Source organism: Acanthochromis polyacanthus, chromosome 24 (assembly GCF_021347895.1).
Source record: "Acanthochromis polyacanthus isolate Apoly-LR-REF ecotype Palm Island chromosome 24, KAUST_Apoly_ChrSc, whole genome shotgun sequence".
Classification (NCBI taxonomy): domain Eukaryota; kingdom Metazoa; phylum Chordata; class Actinopteri; family Pomacentridae; genus Acanthochromis; species Acanthochromis polyacanthus.
Window position 1 is genome coordinate 3,204,391 of NC_067136.1, and position 24,658 is coordinate 3,229,048.

At 37.6% G+C, this 24,658-nt stretch overlaps 1 protein-coding gene across 1 annotated transcript in view; it reads right to left on the reverse strand.

Moving 5' to 3' along the window:
- Positions 1-4,133: 4,133 nt before the first annotated feature.
- npy2rl (neuropeptide Y receptor Y2, like) overlaps positions 4,134-24,658 on the reverse strand; it is a 55,513-nt gene continuing 34,988 nt past the window's right edge. Inside the window, exons 4-6 of the mRNA XM_051944480.1 lie at positions 19,541-19,706; positions 14,545-14,698; positions 4,134-11,800 (exon numbers count right to left, since the gene is read on the reverse strand). Coding sequence (XP_051800440.1) covers positions 11,216-11,800; positions 14,545-14,698; positions 19,541-19,706 — 905 coding nt within the window. The 3' untranslated portion in view covers positions 4,134-11,215. The remainder of the gene's footprint in view (positions 11,801-14,544; positions 14,699-19,540; positions 19,707-24,658) is intronic.

Sequence of the window (24,658 nt, forward strand, 5' to 3'; positions counted from 1 at the left end):
CATCAGTTTACGTGGCCGACCACTTGGTGGCTGAGTTGCTGTCGTTCCCACACACTTCCACTTTCTTATAACACAGCTGACAGTTGACTGTGGAATATTTAGGAGTGAGGAAATGTCACGACTGGATTTGTTGCACAGGTGGCATCCTATCACAGTTCTACGCTGGAATTCACTGAGGTCCTGAGAGCGACCCATTCTTTCACTAATGTTTGTAAAAGCAGTCTGCATGCCCAGCTGCTTGATTTTATACACCTGTGGCCATGGAAGTGATTGGAACACCTGGTTCTGATTATTTGGATGAATGAGCCAATACTTTTGGTAATAAAGTATATATCGCACCGATATCATGTATATTTTTACCCTTGTTGCACAAATTAGACTTTTTTCACAGATTTTCTATACATATTTTACCTATATTGCATATTTTTGAGCTACATTTTATCTATATTTCACAGATTTTATTTAAATTTAACTATATTACACAGATTGTAACTTTATTCTACATATTTGATCTGATTTTAACATTTTTTGCACAAATATTTACCAGTATATCACAGATCTTATCTATGGTTTATCTATATTTTTTAACTATAGCCTGATGGACTCTGAACTTTCTTTGGTCAAGATGAAGATAAATGAGTTCAGATGGATCCAGCATGTTTGGTCTGAACCTGACCAGGACTACCACAGTGAACGCATCGTCCATGGAGGTGTTTATTGATGCACCACAAACATCTGTGGAGAAACCACACTGACAAGAAGATTCAAAAAGAGGAATAATAAACCATGAGAATCGTCCAAAGAACAAAATCACAGAAGAATTTCTTCTGAAGAAAAGTGAAAACTACAACCTGGACAAGTCTGTCTCCTGAATTTTACAGACCAAGGTAGTCCAACTGAAACATTAAACTATCTGTAAATGAATGAAAGCTCCTACTGTGGGCCCTGTATTTTAAATATAATAAATGTAAACTGCTAGTCTTTAATTTTACATCAGAGCACATATTCTGCTCAACTTAAAAGGAATCTTTTTACTGCGAGTTCAATTTTGGATCAGTGAAAAATGAAATATTACACACCGGTGACCTCGCCTCTGTTGTGTACTGCCGATGTCAGCTTACTGGATCAACATTTCCGTTCACATTTTCCCTCCTTCTTCAAATACCCAGAGCTCAGAGGTAATCCTGCTCTGTGAGGCTGCGACACGACGAGCCGCTGAGACACTTTCGTTTCTTGCGTCATGCCTGAACACTCTTTCAATTAATTCAGCGGAGTTCCTCTGCAGATACGAGGAAGACGCTCAGGTTTGCTGTCCGTCACCCTGACGCCTTTGTGGGGGGAAAAGTGTCGAGCGGATGAGTCACCGCTCAGTTTAGACGATGTTGAAGTGAGTCCTGAAGTCACAAATTAAGCTGCTTCATCAGCATCTTCAGCTTCAGTTCTACAGCCACCTTCACTTTTACTGGAACCAGAGCAGGTTTCAGCTCCTGTCGAATAATGACGCCTTCATCATGCACATCTGACATTTACTACATGGGTCATTCCTGAACTGGAGGACATTTGGGCTTCACAATATTTGAAAAACAAACCTTCTCTTTTTCAGGTTTCTGCTCCATATTAATGGAGTCAGTAATAAACCATCAAAGGCTTGATTGTGTCAGCTTACACATCAACGGTACCATTTTTTCCCCATGTTTTATTTGGTGTTTGCTAACACTACTCTAATCACAGTAACAGGGTTGCTAATCCTTGCTAATGTTAGCTTTTTGGTGCAGACATTTAGCTAGCTGTTGCTGCTGATCAAAAGGACAAGCTTACTGATGGAAAAAAGTGAAGAAAAACGATGCTACAGATGTGAATATCTTCGCAGAAACTGACTCCAGAATACACCTCTATAGTTGTTTTGTAATTCACATTCGTGGCTTTTAAAAGTAAGTATAATAGAAAGTGCATTTTTGTCTTTTTGTCTTATTTATACGCCGTTTTTGTGCGTTTTTCCGTTTTTTTGTTGTTGTTTAAGCAGAATCACATGACAGAAGCCAATATTTTTGATAGCAATCTAGTTTGTTTTATAATTCGGCAGCGATTTGTACGTTAAGTGAAAAAATAAATCTGTTCCTTCATTCTATAATAGAGACCATTTCTACCATCTATTGCACTAAAAAAAAATGCTTAAACGCAGAAAACGATATATCTGTGATTTTTTTTTTTTTAATCTGTGTGGCTGGGGTACATTTTCATTTTAGTTTGAACAAAACAAGTCATCAAACAGCAAATTCTAAAAATTGCATTATTATCTTTTTGTTTTACTGCTGGTTTTGTTCTCACGTACTGGAATTGGAATTTTAATATTATTCAAACTGAATAGCTTCACTTTGGGCTTTCGTTCATTTTATTCTGAGAAAATTAGTTTTGTGTTGAGTCACATGGCATTGGCTGATGTTAAATTATGATTTTTAACTGCTCAGCGATGCCAAGGAGAGAATAGGATGCACCCAAAACTTTAACTTATGACCTTGCATTGACGATAAATGAGAGTTTACTGCATCACTGAACACATTCTGAATACATTTATCTAAAAATCACTCAAGCACACTGTAGTTTTGATGCTGTTTGGTGTCAAAATTATGCAAAGTGATTGTAAAAAATGTGTCAATTAAAACCACTGGGGCTTGTTTAACTGAACAAAGAGAGACAGTAGAAAATCTGTGTTTAAACTGCTAAACAGGACAAATGTTTTGTTTTCGAGATATTCAAATGATGAGATTGTAATGAAACAAAACGTACGTTAAGTCTGGCGTCTTGGGGACCTACATGTAAATAAGGTGTTAAATCTGCATTTATCTTGTGCTTCAGCTGGAAGACAAACCAAACCTGAGAGCTCAGTCTGTGTACAAGATGCATTCAACGTTGGAAAGGTCCTTGAACTCAGATCACCCGTGAAGATTTGCGTACTTTCATTTACCACTAATTTAGCATAACAGCGTACACACAATCACGTTTGTAGCACATCTGAGGACCATGTTCTAATGTTAACACAAAATAAAATGAAATGATTTGGCTTATGGGGACTTCCTTTTTGTCCTCAAAATGTCACTGTGCAAGCACATCGCATCCCCACAAAGACTGTAGATAACGGCGGTCACACACGTCTTAACCCACGATACTTGTGAGGACCCACAGTGGCTCTCATCTTTAAAGGGACCATCTGTAATCTTTGGGAAAATCACAAGATGTGATGTAATACTAAAAAATTATATACTGATGAAATTACATTTTGTGTCCTTGTGAGATGCACAGGATTTTTTTTTTAAAAAGAGGCTAGATTTATTTCTTGAACATTCAAACAGCTTAACAAAGTGATCTGGGTTACTGTTTAGCATTATGTTTAAATATTTGTTTATAACTTTAAGAGTTGTAAGAATTTCTCCTCTGATCTTACATTTGATGATGAGACAGAAACTGTTTTAGTCATTTTCTATTTAATTCAATTAATAAAAATGCTAATTCTTATCAATTTAATGTAAGTTTATTTTCAATTTAATGGATTTATGGACATTTGTTTGCATTTCTGTTTGTCCTGCTGAATGTACATTACCGTTGAAAAGTCTGGGGGTCACTCAGACAATTTCATGTTTTCCATGAAAACTCCCACTTTTATTCATGTGCTAACATAACTGCACAAGGGTTTTCTAATCATCAATGAGCCTTTCAACAGCATTAGCTAACACAATGTAGCATTAGAACACAGGAGTGATGGTTGCTGGAAATGTTCCTCTGTACCCCTATGGAGATATTCATTAAAAATCAGCTGTTTACAGCTAGAATAGTCATTTACCATATTACTGTCTGGATTTATGATTCATTTAATGCTATCTTCATTGAAAAAATGCTTTTCTTTCAAAAATAAAGGCATTTCTTTGTGACGTCAAACTTTTGAAAAGTAGTGTATGTGTCTAATATAGGTCATATCAAGTAGTTTCTCAGATTCATAAACTCTTCCCATCTTATACAACAGTCTGTTTTGTTGCTGTACAACTCAAAAAATGTACTTTATAATCACAGGTTTCAGTTTTCGGTTCTGCAGTCTGTACTGTACACACATCAAGATCATTAAGAAAGAGGCCAGAGGCTTGTTTGTGCTTGAGAATAGTACATCTGTAGTTGGACACAGGTAAAGGCCAACAGTTTGTGCTTGGTTACAGTTATTCACACAGTCGATATTTACACAAAATTATACAACATACAACATTACAGCCATGTTACAAAGCGGTTTACATTCATCTTTGAGAAAGGTCAAGCAGCATCTGTGGCCTGTCACAACCCTCGTCAGGATACGTCACAACATGATCTGCGAGGAGATAAAAATTTCTTTTTCCAAAAGAACGACAGAGAACATGATGGATTTAAATCATTTAAACAGACACCTGGAGCATTTAAAGCGGTGGTTCATAAATAGTTTGACATCACCGAATTTGGTCCCCGAGCGCTAGTGTAAAAATAAACGTCATGAAAACTTTTCTGTCGCTATTGTGTTTAACAAACCCAACTCAAGATTACAACAAGAAAAACGATAAAATAAACAGTTTCAGATGTTGAATTTAACAGAAAGAATCCACTAGAATGAGTTCACTCATTAGCTTGCTAGCTAGCTTGCTAATTAGCTAGCTCTGTTAGCCATTCAGGTACATGGCTACCCTAGCTCATCTGATCAGCATGCTAAATAGCTAGCTGAGCAATTTACAGCTCTGTTGTTCACTAGTACACAGCTAACTAGCAGGTTAGCAAGCATGCTAGCAAATAAAGTCATTTGTTCCTTTGTTTATAGTTAGTTCTGTGAGTAAAAGTCCTGTTATTTTTTATGATGCCACTGTTTTGTGAGACTTTTCGACCAACAAAGAACCAGCTCAGCTACACCTGGGGCCAACACAACTATTTTTTATATCAACTCTTTAATAATTTCTGCCAACAATGTGCCTTTTCAAGTGAAGCTACTTGAGCTTCTGCTGAAATTTACTTAAAATCCATATTGACTGTAAAAGTTGCGGATCAGACAACACATTTCTTTGTCATTTTGCTTATTTTGTTTTCATGAGTGTCATTTAATTTCAGCCTGATTCTCACAGTGACCAAATGTTTTCAGCAAACCAAATCCAGATCAACGTATTTTAGATTGAAAAGCACATTTGAACCAGTTCGTAGTCGGTCAAAAAATCCCAAGGAGTTGGATCACTTTCACAGCTTGAATCAGGACAAAATTCTCCTGGTTGAATCATTAATACTTGAAGAAACAATGCATTTCTTCCTCAAAAATCAGGGTAATAGAAAGTTCTTTCTCTTTCTTAAATCTCAAAGTATAATACATTCAATTCATTTGTCATTTTTATTCAACGAGGGACTTTGGCTGACGTGAGGTCTCCATTTGTGGCTCTCAAACTCTTAAGTGATCATGCAGTGTTGATGCAGTCGCTCCTTGTGAATTGAAAACTAGTGAAAATTAGTCTTGTGTTAAAACCTCTGACTTAAAATTAACTTAGGAAGTTGCAGCGGACTTCATTATTTCTTAAATATGTGTCCTTTGTACTAATGAATCAACCAGGACTGTTTTACGTCCATCCAAACTTCAAGTAGTCCAAAAATGCAGTCTTCAAAATATATATTGTTTTCCATTCCCAATTTTACTCTTAAGGCTGGACGATATTGTAGCTCCAGAACAAGCATCTTCCTGAACCTCCATCTGAATGCAACGATGTTCAAAACTCGGCTGCAAAAGCAACAAAAATAAATCAAGTGAAATGATTTTAACTCCTGTCACTGAACTAAAGCACACTGTGGTGGAATTTTGTTTTCCGTTTTTTCTTACAAAAATATCTCGGCTCTTTTGAAATGAAATCCCTCAACAGATCTGTGAAAGCGTGATTTCAGAGGCATAGTTTGTGTCGGTGCTATTTTGTGACTCAGCACTTATTCATAGCAAAATAAAGCAGGCGTTTCTCATGAGTTTTTTCTTCTCTTCATCCATTTCTTGCTTTTTTAAATTTCATGTGTTTATTTTTTTGTAGGCATGCATTCGTAGACAACAAGGACAGAGGAGGCAGACGAGGAGCTGAAACGAGGCTAAACGGGCCCGGTGGGTGGGAACAGAGGGATTGTGGGATTGAACGAGGCGGTGATTGATGCAGCTCAAACAGAGCGAGGATCCACTTATTGAGGGATTTGAAGAATGAAAGACGTGAGGGACACTGTGTTTAAGCCCTGAAAAAGAAGGATTTTGTCTGCAGGGTGCCTGATCCCCTCTTACATGTTTCTATTCATTTTTTCTTGCTCATGTCTCTGTTCTTCATTCATTGTGTTTAGAACAGATTAATATTACTCTTACACAGCTCCTGCCTAAGGGGGAACTGAGAGTTGTAATTACAATTAGGCAATTAAAGTCGAAACTCATAATGAAACAACTTTTGGTGATCAAATACTGAAGAACTAATTTGCTGGACGGAAATTAAGGGTTTTTTTTTGTAAATGTGTGAAAATTCAATCTCGCAACAGAAAGTGGAGCTGTTGGTGTAGCTCTGATGAAACCAACTAGTGGCTGTCAAAAGTTTGGACACACCTTCTCCTTAAATACTTTGTGTTTATTTTCTACGACTTTCTACACCGTAGATTCTCATTGAAGACGTCAAAACTATGAAGAAAGATATATGGAATTTTGCAGCAAACAATAAATTGTGGAAAAACTCTGAGCATGTTTAGACTTTAGATTCTTCAAAATAGCCACCCTTAGCTTCTTTTCCCATGTTTTCTCATCAATCGTAAAACACACCATGGGCTGTCTATTGTTGAATATATGCATGTCTTGACTTTTGCAGCCCAAACTTTACTCAAAAATGTAACAAAACCGCCAGGAAAAACTCATTATCACCCATAAGTATGCACACACCACTTTGCTAAACTAGCTTAGCATTAATAATTTCAATGTTGCCAGCTAGAGACAATTTGTGCCTGTCATCTGTTAGCATAGATTCAGCCAATACGTTCTCCTAAAGGAAAATAAACTGATGTTTGAAACACTCAGGTCTTGAAGCAAATCTATCTCAACAATCCCAGCCACGTTGAGGTTCAGATTAAATAATGAGCTACAAGAATTCTCAAATGCTGCCTTCAGTCTAGAAGCCACCGAGGCTAACCTTTTAGCATGCTATTGAGCTGATAATGTAGGAAATACAGAGGCAGAGTGCAAAGATGAAGATGTTGTAACATTTGAAACACATGAAAACTCACCAAACTCTTGCAAAATCAGAGCTTTTAAAAAAATTTCCACCTTTAAACATTGGATTTGAAAAAGATTAGAAACTTAATTGATGGCAATGGATGGGATATTTCAATAAAGACTCATTTTTGATTCCTTCATAATGACATTCTGGGTTGCTTCATGATGGAGAATTTGATGATTCACTATGAATTAATACATGAGGAGCCCAGATTGGAACCAGTTGCATGCAAATATCTGACCTTGGAGCCCAATTTAAATTGAAAAACTCAAGAAAAAAGCAGAGTAGAAGCCCTTAAGGCACTAATTTGAACCGATAAGAGACAGTTTATGAAGCAGTTTTTAGCCATTAATAAAACAGCTTTTGGCCTGCCAGGTTGTGAAACATCCACAGCCAATCTAACACCAACAGCTATGTGTTCTGTACTGATCTCTATCACCAGAACTGCAACAACACTGGACTTTACAAGCAGTAAACAGCCTTTTTTCCATTTTATTGGCAGCTCAGTGGATCTGCAGAGTGGGACGAAGCATTGGCAGCAACTCGCTTGGAGCTCGCTGGCATTTGCATAAAAGTACTCAATCATTGCCGCCCATTTAACTCCTCAAATGTGTTTCATGCCCTCGGGCTGCAGACTCATGTTGTCACTACATCAGTGTGACGACCAGAGCTCGAAAAGACGCCTCAAAAAGTCAATCAGGCAGTGTGGAGTTAGCGAGAAGCGAGCGCAACACCACAAAAATGTTGTGAAAACGTAGGCGGCTCCTTCTGCAGCGCCTTTTCATTTCAAATGTCCATTTCAAATCCAGCAAATAAGTCCGTGAACACTCTCTGAAAGGATAATTCTGGTTTATTTCAACTGATTAACCATCCGAAGCCCAAACGCCACCTCAACACTGGCTAGAAGGGTTAAAAAAATCTGCAAAAATTACAGCCAGAAGCTGCAAAACCAGAGAGAATTCCACCAACTCAACCAAATATAAGCTTAAAATCCTGAATTCCTTGGCAGCATCCACCACAGACCCCAACTGTCGACCCTGATGCCGCCCATGTCCTCATTACTGTTGTTTCAGTTTAGTCATAACTATAATCACGTCACTGCCAAACACAATAGCAAAACTAATTTATTTGCCTGTATTTGAATAATCAAACCATCTGTCAGTCAAACCCCTCAGAAACTCTTTCCAGCGAACTCTTTGGCATTTTGGATGTCAAAAGCCTTTCAAACAGAACTTCAAAAATGGTTGCGTGTTTTATTTTTATAAACAAACATGCCTGAACAGTGATGGATCAGATGCCATTTGTCCAGGGAAACTAAAAAAGGTGAAGATACAGCAAACATCCTCTCAGTGTCACTTGGTTTAAAAACATTACATTTTATTATCACTCTAAGTTTTACTGTAGAAACCTCCATATGTTGGGTACGATAGTCCAAACACTAATAATGCTCTGCTTTGATTTCACTTTTTTCAGAACTGCTCTATATTATTTTATTGTCCTCTTTTCATTCAGAGTTATGAAATATGCCACACAGATTTAATTCAGCTCTGTCTCATTCTGTGTTCGTTCAAATGAAAAGTACCAAAATTCAACAAAAATCAACCATTTTCTTTAATCGGATCCTGCAAAAAATGTAGCTTCTTTGACATTTGTTTTGTCGAGTTTATAATTTGCTAATGCCGCAGTTTCGCTTTATCATTTATTTTTCTTTAAATGGAGTCATAATTTACTACAATGACACTGTGATGTGTTGAGGCAGACTTGAAACTAGTGACTGAGACCACAAACTCATTAGAAAAACTGAAGTGACAGATCAAACAAAAAGAAGAAGAATTCTACTGGAGGAGTCGCTCCCTCCTGGCTGTTAGAGATAATGCAGCTTTAAGGCACTTGTGTTGTCAAATTAAATGTTGTGTGAAACAGTTAGCGAGCTTTTACGGTTTATAAACTCAAACAGGGAACTGATGCTTCTTGGACAAACCAATAAATGTCAAGTTGACGGAAACAAAGTCCTGACACCTTTTGCTACTTGGTAGTTACTTTAGTGACCAGATTAATGTTTAGATAAATGCAGAAAGAGTCCTACCAGCTATGAATGTTTGCCTCAAAATCAAGTTTGAAAAGTGTTTTTTATACTTGATATTTGTCACTTTTCCATCATTGAATTCTCCCACAGATTTCTATTTTGACTTCTTTAAATGCCAACTGTCTCTCTTTTTTCCAGGCACCTTCTACATAGCAGTGCTTGAGGCGTTCTCGGGTCAGATGAGATATATAATCCCTCCAACCCAGTCAATGTTTCGGTCAAATTCCATTCCCTTTGCAATGTTTGAAACCAGCTTCAAGATCTTGGTAGAAGTTTGCACTCATTCAGATCTTTTACTTATTGTTTTTACTCTTTAGTGCTGCATTGTTTTATGAAGTGTGTTTATTGTGTGATTGCAGGGACAACAGATGCAATTTAGCAGCTAGCTAGCTCTGGCACAACTACGTTTAATTGCCCCTTCATAAAATAAATGAACAAATTTAACAGCACTGCGGACACAAATCAGACGCCCGAACCAGTTGGAGCTGGATCTTTACAAGGTGAAGGGGAAGCGACTCTTTGAATGTCTGAGCTCCTTTAACTGAACATTTTGGAAGATCGTGTTTTAGTAATGACCAAGATCTCTAGACTACGGGTTTGGTTTGGACTGTTGAGAGCTTTGTCTTCTGTCACAAAACCTCCACAAGATGCGGACAGTTTCAAAATCGGAGTAAAATTAGGCAAAGATGTGCGACCGTTTAGAGCTTCAAGCGGTTTTAAGGCCTCAAAAAGGTCTTTAAAAGGTGTCAAATTCAGGATTCCCTTCAATCACCAGGTGTTTATGGATGAATTAAAGGTTTTCACTTTCAGAATCCGATTAGAATTTCTCGTCCCCGTAATAAGGTTTATGAACTGCAGCAACCGATGATGCTTTAATGTCGTTTTACCACTGATTAGCTTCAGTAATGACGTTTGAATCAAAGGGCAGCACATGAAACAAAACAGCTCTTCAACACAAGGAGTTTAAAATAATGAAGAGCTGAATTCATGGCGAGACTTTGTGTTAAAGAAAAGGGGATCAAAATGAATTAAATAAAAAATCCAGATGAACATTCATGTGTTGGTTGAGGATCTTCCTTCTGCTGCAGTTCTTTTGCTTTCACATGCCGCCTCATTATCCCACATCTCCCTCTTTTCCGTCGCCGTTTCCTTCTGCCCTCATGTTTCATCCCTTCGCTCTCCGTTCCGTCCTTCATCTACAGACAAAAGGAATCTGAATCGTCTCACTTTCACCCACTTCCTCGTCTTTTTTCTTCTGTTCTCAACATAACGTTAAACACACGTTTTCTTTCCATCTGAGATTTCACTAAAGCTTACATCATGCACCCTCCAACAATCCCGTTTTTCTTGTTTATATATATTTCTATATACGTATATATTTTTTTGGCTGCTCCTTTGTTCCTTTAACAGCGGCCTCCGACAACATGACTCGCAATCCTTTATAAGCCACTCTGGGTTAAATGTATGAGCTAAATGCTTCACGTATGAAATGAAGACAGAGTAAAAGCCCTGTTTTGACAAGATTGGGAGGTTTCTCATCCAGTTTTTTTTTTTTATGTCGCCATCAAGCGTCTTGGAAAATTGAATCGACCAGATCGAATCCTTCATGCTGATAAAACGTCCTCCTTCGCCTTGATGAGGTCGGACTTTGAGTCATTCAGCAGCTCTTCTTCTTCTACTAATCCCCCAATCGGCTCCCAAAAAATTCTTTCATCTCCGACGCTGGCTCCCTTTTGCTTCCTATTTTCTGTTGCCAAGATGAAATTCTTCTTCCTGCATCTTTAGTCGTCTTTGGGGAAAAAAGATTTCCAGACAATGATGCTTCAGCTCCTCGATCTCCGTCACGTCAGCCTCACATTCCTCAAACGTCGGTGGCGTTCAGGTGTGCCGACACCACATCCTGAGTTTCCAGAACGATCTTCTTTGCCCTCCCTCCTCCTCTTCCTGCCATCCCACCGCCAACCGGGTGGATGCTGTCCAGCCGGCTGCCCCTCCCTCGATCGCCGCTGCACTTGAAGACGGCGAGGAAAGCGGCGCGGTAGTTGCGGTTCATCCAGCCGTACAGCAGCGGGTTGGCAAAGGTGGAGCACATGGCGATCACATGGAAGATGGTGTAGAGCAGGCGGAAGTCGCGCATGTCCAGCACCTTGCTGTCGATGTCGGTGGCCAGCTGGAAGGCGTGGAACGGCAGCCAGCTCACGGCGAACACCACCACCATGGTCACCAGCATCTTGGTGGTTTTGCGGCGGCGGCGGTGGCGTTCGGAGCCGGCGCTGCTGCTGCCGCCGACGTTCTCCGCCGGGCTGACGTGGCCACGAAGTTTGGACCAGATCCGGGCGTAGGCGAAGGAGATGATGGACAGCGGCAGGAAGTACTGCAGGATCAACATGGAGATGCTGTAGACGGTGCCGTCGGTGCTTTTACCGGGCCACTTCTCTGTGCACACCTGCGACCAGATCAAAAGAGGAGGTTAGCTTGGATATTTCCAGGTTAATTTCATGTTGACTTTATTAACCCCAACAGAAATTCTTGTGCCCAAAATTAATTTTAAAAAAGACAAAACATTAGAATTGCATTGCTTGAAAGGAAAAAGCAAACAAATCTAAGTCTATTACTGTAATTACTGAAATAAATGAGCTAAAATGAGTTCAGAACAAGAACAGCAAAAAGCAGTGCTGGCAATTATACCGAGGTACTCAGTAATGTCACACACGATACAGGAAAAAATGGAATTAAATCTTATATTGCACCTGAAAAGTGAAATGACAATATTTATAATCCAACAGATTGTGTCATATTTCCAGAAGGCCTTTAATAAATCTGTGAAAGAACCTAAACTCATGATTGTTTTATGACAAAGATTCAGTCAGAGTTCTAAGTCATTAGAAATTTTAGACTGCTATGCAAAAGTGTTTGCCCCCCCAACAGAAATGTTCTAATTTTGCATATTTGTCCAACTTAAATGTTCCAGATCAAACTAATTTTAGTATTAGACACAAAATGCTGTTTTTAAATCATGATTTCATTTCCTAAAAGAAACATCCTGTCCAGTCCACCTTGCCCTATGCGAAAAAGTAATTGCCCCCTTAGCTACCAATCTACCAAATGACCAGATTCATTCATCAGTTGGGTTCAGTTTCTCCATCCACACTCACTTATGATTACTACCAGGCTTGTTGAACCTAAACATCACTAAATAGAACGTGTCTTCATTGTGAAGTAGATAAAGGCTCTGAAAAAGCAGCACATGATGCCACGTTCTGCAGAGATTCAAGAACAGATGAGGAACAAAGTCACTAGCTGGGTTTGGATTGCAGTTTTTCGCAAAATAAAAGCGATATTTCTAAAATTTCAACAAAGTATATTTGCGCTTTGAATGTGTTTCCATTGAAGGTTGTTCTGGGCAGAAGCATCGTAACTCTCGTAAAATATCATCCCGCGAGATTTCACTGCAGGAAGATGGACGCCCAAAACCTGTTTCTATCTCCTTCTAACACTCTGCATTCCTCTGCTGTTTGCTGTCTAGTATGGCAGTGATGTTTTTCTCAAGAATAATGGCAAGAAAAGTCTCGGTCTCCTCTTCTGTCCAAACGTACCGCGCCATGTTTACTCTGAGAGAACTGGTCATGTGACCAGGTACGTCACGTCCGGTGACGTGTTTCCATTGAGCTTTTGTGATATTTTTCAATGTCGAAACGTCTGAAAAACCACCTCATGAGAGCGTAAAAACTTTTTAGCGATATTTTATCCATTACCAGTTTTTTATTGCACTATTTACATTTTCCGCATATCTAAGGGTAATGGAAATGCAGCTACTGACATTCATCAGTCTGGAGGGTTACAAAGAAATTGCTGAAGCTCTGGGACTCCAGAGAACCACAGTGAGAGACATTATTCACAAATGGAGAAACATGGAACAGTGGAGAATCTTCCCAGGAGTGGACCAACCACCAACCTTTCTCCAAGAACATCAACATCTAATCCAGGAGGTCACAGAAGAACCCAGAGGAACATCTAAAGATCTACAGACCTCACTGGCCTTTGTTAGGGTCCGTCTACATGATTCCACAATAAGGAACACTCTGGAGGAAATGGTTCCATGGGAGAGGTGGAAGGATCAAACTACTACTGTCCAAAAAGAACGCGAGGTTCGTCCAAGACTTTTGGGATAGGTTGTTGCTAGAGGTACGGACCCATACCCGTAGCCTGTGGACTACGGATACGGCACTTGCCATTTGCCAATCAGATACGCGAGATCTGGTCACGTGACTCCCGGTAGACGCTAGCGGTACGGACCGTAGCATCGGTACTACAGGTACGGACCCTAAACCTGACCCTAACACTAACCCTAACCTTAACCTTTGCTTACCTTTCAACAGTTTGAAGTGGTTAGCAGCTTCTTGACTCACGAGACTCGCGTACGGGTCCGTATCTGTCTGGCAAATGGAAAGTGCCGTACCCGTAGCCTGTGGGCTACGGATACGGACCCGTATCCGTAGACACTACCTTTGGGATAACATCCTGTGGACTCCATGTGGTGTAAAGCTAGTACTGCATTCCATAAGAAGAACATGATATCAGCAGTGAAACATGGTAGTGTGATGGTTGGAGGACCTGGAAGACTTGTCATGAATTCTGCTCTCTATCAGAAAATCCTCCTGGAGAACATCCACCATCAGTTCATGACCTGAAGCTCAACACTAATGGTTTATGCAGCAAGACAGAGACCCAAAGACCACAAGCAAGTCCACCTCTGAGTTGCTCAAAAAGAACTAAATGAAGGTTCTAGAGTGTCTGAGTCAAATTCAGATGCTGTGACACCACCTTAAAAGATCAGTTCATGATCTAAAGCCATCTAATGTGACTGAATTAAAACTATACTACAGAGAAGAGTGGAGCAGAATCCCTCCATGGATGTAAAACATGATCACAAACTGGAACAAACATTTAACCATTGCTGCCAAACCAGTTATGTTCAGGGAGGCATTTACTTTACCACAGGGGTGGTGTTGGTTTTCAACAAACCTTCAATAAATCATCACGGGTTCTGAGTTGTATCTGTACAACATTCAATAAATATAAACATTCGTTTGATGATCTGGAACATTTAAATGTGAGAAATATGCAAAAATAGAAGATTTCTGTTTGGGGGTGAATACTTTTCACGTTAATAATAGTAAATAGAAATACCTGCATGGTGTGTCCAGGCTCCAGTGAGAAGGAACCGTACTCTCTGAAGATGGCCAGAGGACTGGCGAGGACGGCGCTCAACACCCAGGTCCACGCGATCACCCCGAAGCAAACGTCTTTACGCATCCGGGTGTCCAGGTGATACACGATACACCTGAAACACACGACAACACAACACACCTGATGTCCACCGCATGTATGTACAAGAACAACACGCCTTGTAGTGGATCAGTGATGGACGACAACTGTCTTTTGGCCTTTCAAACCTCAAGCAGCAGTTTTCTGGGTGCTTTTTTTTTTTTTGCTCTAGAACCAACATATCCAACATTTTCCAAAGTGTCTTGAGGTGTATATTTAACTACGTACATTTTTGGTTTGCTTCCATTCTCGTTTCATTTTTTCACATGACAACTGACTCATGCTGGCACATCAAAGCTCAGAATTCTTTCCTTTTTATATGTAATCTGGTGAAAAAAGTTCAGTTTTTGCAGATTTGTTTCTGTTAGACATGTACAATGAAGTGGTTTTGATGAAATCTCACAATTTAATTTAGTATTATTTTAAAGTTTTACATTTTGAGTCGTTTTGGACAATTTTTTTTTCAATAATTTTGGACACATCTCTGGGTTTCTGCCATGTTTTAACAAATTCAGAATCATTTTGGACTTTTTTTTTCAATTATTTGAGCAAATTTAAGTCACTGGACAAATTTTCAGCCAGTTTGGACAATTTTTCACTTACACTGGAGAAACTTGAGCCATTTTTAGACAATTTTATCACTAATTTTGGACAAGTTTCCAGGTTTCAGTCATACTAACAAATTTATTATCGTTTTGGACTTTTTTTCAATTGCTTTGGCAAGTTTAAGTCACTTTTGACAAGTTTTCAGGCATTCAGGATATATTTTTTAAATTACACAGGACAAATTTGACCATTTTAAACAATTTTCTCAGTCATTTTGTACACATTTCCAGATTACAGTCATTCTGATAAATTTTGTGGCATTTAGGACAGTTTTTCAGTTTAAAGTCTAAATCATTTTGGATATTAGTAAAAAAAAAAATCTGACATTTGAGCTATTTTGACCAATTTTGAAGCCATTTTAGACATTTTTTTCAATCATTTTGAAGAAATTTCCAGATTTCTAGGCTTTCCTCTATTTTTGGTCTCCTCTTGTTTTGTGTAACATTTGTGATGTTTAGTCTTATTTTCATCAATTTGTGTCTAATACGGGTTGTTTTGTGCCTGTTTGTTGTTGTTTTCTGCCTCATTTCTGTCACTTTGCCTTGTTTTTTGCTATTTTGTTGAATTTTTTTTGCCTTGTTTTTGTCAGTTTGTGTCTCATTTTAGTTGTTTTGTATCTGTCTATGCTGTTGTCTGTCTTGTGTTAAGAAGATAGTTCATTATTCTTCCCACCATCAGGGGAAATTTCCAGAGTTACAGAAGCAAAAATCTTTCAGAGCAGCACAAACCATATGTACAGTAAAGACAATAATTATAATAACTAATATATACAAGAAGGAAGGATGAAAAATGAATAAATGCAGTATTACTACACTATAAGTGACATCAGCATAAAGAGGCTTGTGGAATCAATGTAACTGTCATGTAACTTCGTTTTTTGTTGTTTTATGTTTCTTGTTATTTTAATGTCTTGTTTTTGTCTTGCTTTTGTCTCGTTTTCATCATTTTGTGTTTAGTTTGGGTCATTTCGTGTCTGTTTTTTGTTGCTTTCTGTCAGTTTGTCTTGCTTCTTGCTGTTTTGTTAAATCTTTTTGCCTTCTTTTTGCCACTTTGTGTCTCATTTGGGTTATTTCTCATCAGTCTTGTCTTGTTTTTTGTCGTTTTGTGGCTCTTATTTGTCATTTTCATGTATTTTTTATGTGCTTCATTGATCCAGTTTGTTTTAATTTCCTCTCTAATTTGCTTTCTGTGGAAATACAACCACATTTTCTTCTCATTTCCTTCCTTTCAAATGTCCTGAACATCAATAGGCTGTCTAGATTCACAACCATCCCTGTGAACAACTACGATTTCCTCGGTAGCTCGGTTTTGTGAAAGCAGAAGCTGCTTCAGAGCGGATTTGGTCGAGCCAAATGGGTCTCTGTGGTTTTCTGCCCGTTTGCTGTTGTTCAGACGAAATGAAAAAAAAGCTTTTAGCTCTGACAGTCGCCGCTGATGCAGAAACCTGAGAGGAAGCCGGACTGAATGTTCATGAGAAAGCATCTGGACGGTTCTGGTCGACATGTTTGAAATAAACTACTGGATCCTACATTAAAGCATCAGCTGCAGTTCGTAGAAAAAACAGATGAATTAAACTGGAAGAAGAACCAAACTTAAACATCCTGACTGGTTTTCATCATTTTACACAGCGAGTCATTTTCAGTTTTGACAGATTTAATTCCGTTCGCCGTCATAACTGCTGCAGTTTTTCAGCATCCAGAATAATGATTCCTTAATGAAGCAGGTCGTTATGCTAAATGTGTTGACTCATTAATGCCACATTACATCCAGAGCATTGTACCGCCGCATTAGTCCAAGAATCTGACAGGAAGGTTGTCGCTTGTGAGGATTTGTGGCTTTTAATCGCTTTGTTTCAGTTTGGGGAAGTATTGTTTTGAGCTCAATTTCTGCATTAGAAGACCTGAATTATCCCTTCTGTTTATGATGTAACCTTGGACGTAGCTTTTGAGGGCATAAAGAACGTTTTTTTAAGCATTTCATGAATACATTTTTGCATATTTATCACAGTGGACACGGTGGAGGTGAGAGAATCTTTGTCAAGTTGGAGTTTATGTCTAGATAGATTTATTAAAGGTCATCTGTTGGATCAAAAATATACAAACTGCAATTTGAATGATCAGTTTTGTTGAAGAAGAAAGTTCTGACAATCAATTTTTTTTTTAGTTTCATGACCTCTTAACTTCTCCCAAATGACTACAATCAACTACAGCTGCTGACTCCTCTGGTCCAGTTTAATTGGGAAATTTAACATCTGCTGAGGCATAAACATACGCACGGCAACTTTGAATTACCAGTTTTGATGACGTAGACAGTTGTGTTAATCAGACTTTCTTGGGGGCATCTTAATTTCTCATGAGTGATTGCAATTGACTACAGCTGTTGACTCTGTTGAGTCAAACATATACATACAGCAAATGTTAATATATGGTTGAATTTGTCCATTTTTACCTCCATTGTTTTTTCTGGTTTCAATCTTCTGGTTTATCCTTGACTCCCCTGGACACTGTACCTACCGTCAAGCATGGAGGTGGCAGTATCACTGTACTATCAATTTAGCCGACTCAAATCTGAGACAGAAAAACAACAAATACAATTGAATGGCACCAATTCTTTGTTGTTTTTCTGACTCGGGCTTGTTTCTTCATCAGTCCACAGGTTCTTGATGGGTTTAAGTCAGGACTTTACTTACAACTTGACTTTACTTCACGGTCTCTACTGGCAAAGCAAACTTTTGTTCATGCCTGTACATAATATGTTTAATATCTTTATGCGATGAATCCACAACTCAAAAACCAAATGACATAAAAACATCCAAAATGAGTAAAAAGTGACTCAAAATGATTTAAGTGTTGCTCAAAAAGGCTCAAAATTAGTCCAAAAAGACAACAAAAAAGTGTCCAAAAATGACTATAAAGGGTTCAAAATGACTAAAAATTGGTCGAAAATGGTTTAAAATTTGCCCAAAATGACAAACAAATGTCCAAAATGACAAAAATTGTCCAAAATGATTAAGAATTGGTTCATAATTACTCAAAAGTTGTCCAAAATAACTCAAAACGTCTCCAAATTGACTCAGAAATGACTTGAAACCTGTCCAAAGTTATTTTAAAATCGGCTAAATTTGGTCAGAAGTGACTCAGCTAGTGGAAAAGGAATGGTTGAATCAGTTTAGAATGAAGGTTCCAGACTGGTGTCCCTAAAGTCCTGACTTAAACCCATAAAGAACCTGAAGAACCAAGTCAGAAGAACAACAGATTTGGTTGAACTCCACTGGAATTGGTCAGTTAAATTGATCCTATAATGATACCGACACTGCCATGCTTGACGGTAGTGTCCAGAGGAGAACTGATGTGGAAATGGACAAATTTAACCAAGTCTGAACATTTATGTTGGTATATTTATGATTCGGCAGTGGATCTAATGGTTCTATTTAAAGCGGATCAGAGTCAGCAGCTGTAGTCGACTGGAATCACTCAGAGGAAGTTAAGAAGCAGAGAAACTGAGAAAATGTGATGAACACTACTTTCTACGTCAACAAAACTCATAATTCAAGTTAGTGTGTGTATATTTATGACCTAGAAGATCTTTAATACATTTACAACTTTACAGGCTGATGGAAACTTTAGCTCTCTCCTGGTTTTGACTTTGTGTGACAAAAATAGAAGCTGTGTTTTTTTAATGTCCTGCTGTTTAATCCACAACACAACAAAGAAGGCAGATGTTCAGATCTTTAAATATATTTAAATATATATAAATGTGCTTTAATTTGTCAGGAACCATCTGCCAGAAATATTCAACGTCCCTGGACGGAGACGAAAGACGGAAAGAACGATAGCCAGTCGCCTGCAGGTCTTCTAAATCCACCAACATGAGTTGAAATCACAGAAACAGGTCATGCTATGCCACCAGTGTCAAAGTTTTTGCTTAGTTTTGCGTCACAGTGAGCTTTTAATGCATCGCAATCCAACTGGGACTTCAAAAACTGAGAATGAAGGATGAAAAACAAATGTAATTCATAAAAAAGGTCAATGTTTTGTTTGTAATATTGTCAGACACTGTTTTTAGCATATTTAATTAGAAAAATGTTGCAATTTTGCAGATATTTGCTGGAATTTCAAGAAAAAATGTGAATATTAAGACATACTTAATAATTTTTAATATTTTACCAATTTCCCATGTTTTTCTTTTTTACATTATCTTACATCTAAAAATATGAAATGGATGCTATTGGTGGAGAACAAGCTCCGCCCACCTGTGGCGGTCCAGGGCGATGACATTGAGCGTCACCGTGGAAACGTGCACAGCGAGGCCCTGAGCGTAGGGAAGCAGGAAGCACAGCGTCCGGCCGAACTTCCACTCGCCCTGCAGAGTGTAGACCAGGGTGAAGGGCAGGCACAGCGTGTTGACCAGCAGGTCGGCTGGAAAACACACAAAAACACACAATTTAGACACAATTTATACTCTTTGGAACACGGAAATCCTTCTAGAAATACAATAATCTGTTCAAAATAGTGAGAATGGATCTAATATAGGCAGAAATATACAGAAAATATGTGCAAAAAGGTAAAAATATACAATCTGTGAAATATAGATAAAATAAGCGCAAAAAAGATTAAGAATGTGAAATCTACATAAAATTTGTACAATAAGCGTAAAAGAAACACTAAATCTATTCAATATAGACAAAATATATGCAGAATAGATACAAATGTAGATATAAAATGTGAAATATATATCAAATCTATGCAATAAGTGTAAAAATAAGAATTAAAATGTGAAATATAGATAAAATATCGATCAAATTCATGATATATTGATACAATTTATGCATTAAATGTAAAAAAAATATGCAAAATGTGTGCAATATACATACATTTTTGCAATATAGATAAAAATATAAATGAAATGTGAAATGCAGGTTAAATCTGTATTTAATAAGGGTAAAAATATTCATCAAATATGTACAATACAGACAAAATCTGGACAATGTAGTTAAAAATATAGATAAAATCTGTGAAATATAAGTAGAATTTATGCAATATAGACAAAATATTGGTAAAATTTGTGCAATATAGAGAAAAATACAGATAAAAACTGAAATACACCGAAAATCTGTGCAATGAGGGTAAAATATACATGAAATCTGTGCAATCGAGATCAAATATGTGCAACAAAGATATATAAAAATGTAAAATATATGCAATAAAGGCAAGAATATAGATCAAATCTGTGCAGTGTAGATAAAATCTGTGATATATTGGTAAAATCTGTGCAATATACATACATTTTTGTAATATAGATAAAAATATAGACAAAAACATGGAATACAGGTACAACCCGTATTCAGAAAGAGTAAAAATATTAATATGTACAACATAGATGAAATATGTGCAGTACAGATAAAATGTTTTGTCATTTTTGACCTAAATACAAAAATGGACAAAAAACGAGACACAAAGTGACGTTAATGTGATATAAAAAGACAAAAAACAACACAAACGTGACACAAAACAACAAAAAATAACACAAATGAACAGAAGCAAGATGATAAAATGACAAAAACAGCCCACATGAGGCCACAAAACGAGACCTCACGCCTCAAACGACTGAAGAAATGTGTGAATCTTGTGTTCAGACGGCGGTGAGCTTGAACACAGAGTTCACCGTGTCGGCGACGGAAAACAAAAGCTCATCTTGTGATTCTTGTATCTCGTCTCCGTCTGAGGATCTTGGTGAGCTTCAGGAGCTTTTGTTGTCTCAGATTAGACTTTAAATCCATCAGCAGTTTGAAATACCAAACAGAAACGTTCAGGTTCAGGAGCTCAAAAACTCAGCAAAGCAACAAGAGTCAGTCCAGCTTTAATAGAGGAGATTCTGATGTTGGTGGTGATGTTCTGTTGGGTTCTAGTCGAGACACAAACTGCTGACTCTGTGCTTCACTGTTTTTTTTTGTTGATCTTCCTGGATCCTTTAATAAATCTATAAAAGAAGCAAACATGACAAACATTCTAAAAGGAAACCCTCTCGTCTTTCTTCCTGCTGTTTTGCTCTTCAGTTTTAATGGAATCCTCCATCAGACGTCCGATTAGATGCGACCTGAACATCCCGGCGGCCTTCGAACCGTCGCTTCACGATGACAGTCCACAGTCAGGGCACGGAGCCCCGTCACGTCAGAAATAAAAGCTGCTTGGTGTCTGAAGCAGCCTCACGTTGCCTCCAGACTTTGGCTTCCTGCCTCCTGAGGAGCTTCAGGCCAAAGAAAGTCAACGAGAAAAGACAGAAATGTGAATCAGCCGCATGAAATGAGCCAGAAATGGAAAAACCGAAGACAGAATCTGAGACGAGCACATGAGAAGAGTCGAGAATCGTTACAGACGCTGATGGATCCACAACCAGGTCTTCTAAGTTTACTGCTTCGCTTGAAACCTTTAAAGGAAGAGATGACGACGTGTTTCCTTCAAAACTACACCCTCTGAATACCAAAAACCTGCCAGAGATCTTCAAGAAAAGCCACCAAAATCAAATTAAATGTCCCAAATCCGACCAAAAACAACCAGGAAGAGACACAAAATGAACACAAAACCACCAGAAGGGAACAAAACAACAATACAGAGAAGCAAAGGGACAGAAAATCAACAATATGAGGCAAAAAAAATTATCAAAATGGGACAAAAAATAACCACAACAAGATAAAATGGCAACAAAAATGGCCGAAATGTCACAAAGAAAACACAATAAGATGGAAACTGACCACTAGAAGACATAAAATGAATAAGATGAGACACAATTTGGGACAAAAAGTAGATAAAGAGACTAAATGGCAACAAAGAGATGAACAATGATGAAAATCAGACAGAAAATCTCTGAAATGTGACACAAAATGAACAAAAACAATCAGAGACATAAAATAAAACGAGCATAAAGAGAAGAAAAATGATGGAAAATTAACAAGATGAGACACAAAATGACCAAAATAGGACAAGAAAGTGGCAACACGAAGATGTCAGGAATAAAATGTCTTAAATTTGACACAAATGGCCAAAAAGTAACTAAAAAAAACCCAAAACATGAAAAAATGATCACTAAAAGACACAAAACTAATAATATGAGACGTACATTGGGACAGAAATAGAGATGAAGAGACTGAACAGCAACATAAAGATGCAAAATGATGAAAATCAGACACAGAAGGTTTCAAATGTGACACAAAATGAACACAATGTAACAAAAACAACAAAGAGAAACAAAGTGATGGAAAGTTAAGACACAAAGGGACCCAAATGGAAAAAGAAAAAGAAAATGACTAAAAAAGGGATGAAAAAATCAGACATAAAATAGAGAAAATCAGACACAAAATAGAGAAAATCTGACACAAAATGTTTCCATTTGTCATCATGCATTGGGGTTTTTTTTTTTTTGCATATTTTGTGGATTTTTTATGTTTTTGTTTCACTTTAAGACATTTTTTCCTCACATTTGTGTTGGTTTTGCATCTTTATGTTGTTTTGATTCCCTTTCCTGTCATTTTTGTGTCATTTTTGTGTTGTTTCTGCACCTTTTTCTGTCTTTATTCCTCTTTTGGTGATTTTTGTCTGTCATTGTTGACTTTTAGTTCATTTTTAGTTGTTCTTTGTGTTTGATTTTTGTGCAATTTTTGCATTTTTGTGTCATTTCTTCAGTTTTGTGTCACTTTTATGTTTGTCCGTCATGTTTATACAATTTTCTGTCATTTTTGTGTTGTTTTTCTGTCAATTTTGTGCTACTGTTGGGCTGTTTCTGCATCTTTTTCCTGTCAGTTTTTCATATTTTTGTCATTTTTGACTTTTGCATCATTTTTAGTCATTTTCTTATCTTTCGGTGGCATTTTTGTATTTCTTTGATATTTTATCGCAGTTTGTCATTTTTATAATTATGCATCATTTATTTTCCCTTTTCTGTCATTTTTTGTGGGTTTTTTGTGTTTTTTTTTTTACCCTTTTCAGTTATTGTTGTGCTGTTTCTGCATCTTTCTCTGTCAGCTTTTCATCTTTTTGTGATTGTTGTCTGTCATTTTTTACTTTTGGGCCATTTTTATTTAATTATTTTATCTTTTCGTGTCTTTTTTAAACTTTTGTGTCCTTTTAATACATCTTTAGTGTAACTTTTGTTCTATTTCTTGACATTTTTGTGATTTTTTTTCATAATTTTGTGTCATTTTCATGTCTTTCCATCTTTTTTTCCATCAGTTCTGTCTTTTCTGGCCTCTCTGCATGTTTTTTCTGCGTGTCTTGCTGTGGTTTTGTTTTTCTTTACTGATCTCGGAGCGGCTGCCGGATCCGTTTGGATTCTGGGAGTTGAAGGGGCGCCGTTCTGTCGGCCGTTCTTCTACCTTCCTGAACATTTCACATCACATCAATCCCACCGGTCGCTCCTCACATTCGCTCGGCTTCGCTCGGCTGCTCCTCCGTCTGAGAAGAGAAGCTTTCAGGCCTCGACAGACCGACAAAAACCTCAAATTTCTGCTTCTGTGATCCTCAGAAAACCTTTTATAGCTGAAATAACGGAGAGACGTTCAGCAGCAAACCAGGACAGGCTGAGAATAAACAGAATAAATAGAAAACTGCTCATCAGAAACCACCTGCAAACACTAAATGAAGCAAAAACAAGCAGAAAACGATGAAGAGGAGACAAAAAACTATTAAAGACACAATAATAAACAACAAACTGCATCTTTTACCGTCATGTTTTCACATCTTTGCGTTGGTTTTGTTACATTTGTATGTGATTCTTATCTGTGATTTGTGGCTTTTGTTTCAGTTCTGCATCTTTCTGTGTAGTATTTAGATTGTTTTCTGACATTTTTGTGTCGTTCTTTGCATTTTTTGAGAATGTTCCAGTCATTTGTGACTTTCGTGTCATTTCTGCATCTGTTTTGTCATTTCTCTGTAACATTTAAAACATTTTTCTGACATTTTTAGGGTTTTGTTTGCATCTTTTATGTGTTTTTTGTGTAATTTTGAGATTGTTTTCTGTTATTTTTGTCATGTTTTGTGTAATTTTTTCACGTTTTATGCAATTCTTTTCAGTCATTTTCGACTTTGGTCTCATTTCTGCATCTTATTGTGTTATTTTTGCATCTTTTGTACAGTATTTGTGCATTCTTTAAACCTTTTTCTGACATTTTTAGGGTTTTTTGCCTCTGTCATGTGTCATTTGTGTAATTTTGAGATTGTTTTCTGACATTTCTATGTTATTTCTGTCATATTTTGGGTAATTGTTTCGTGTTTTTCATGTAATTTTTTGACTCTGGTCTCATTTCTGCATCTTATTTTGTTATTTTTGCATCTTTTGTACAGTATTTGTGCATTTTTTAAACCTTTTCTGACATTTT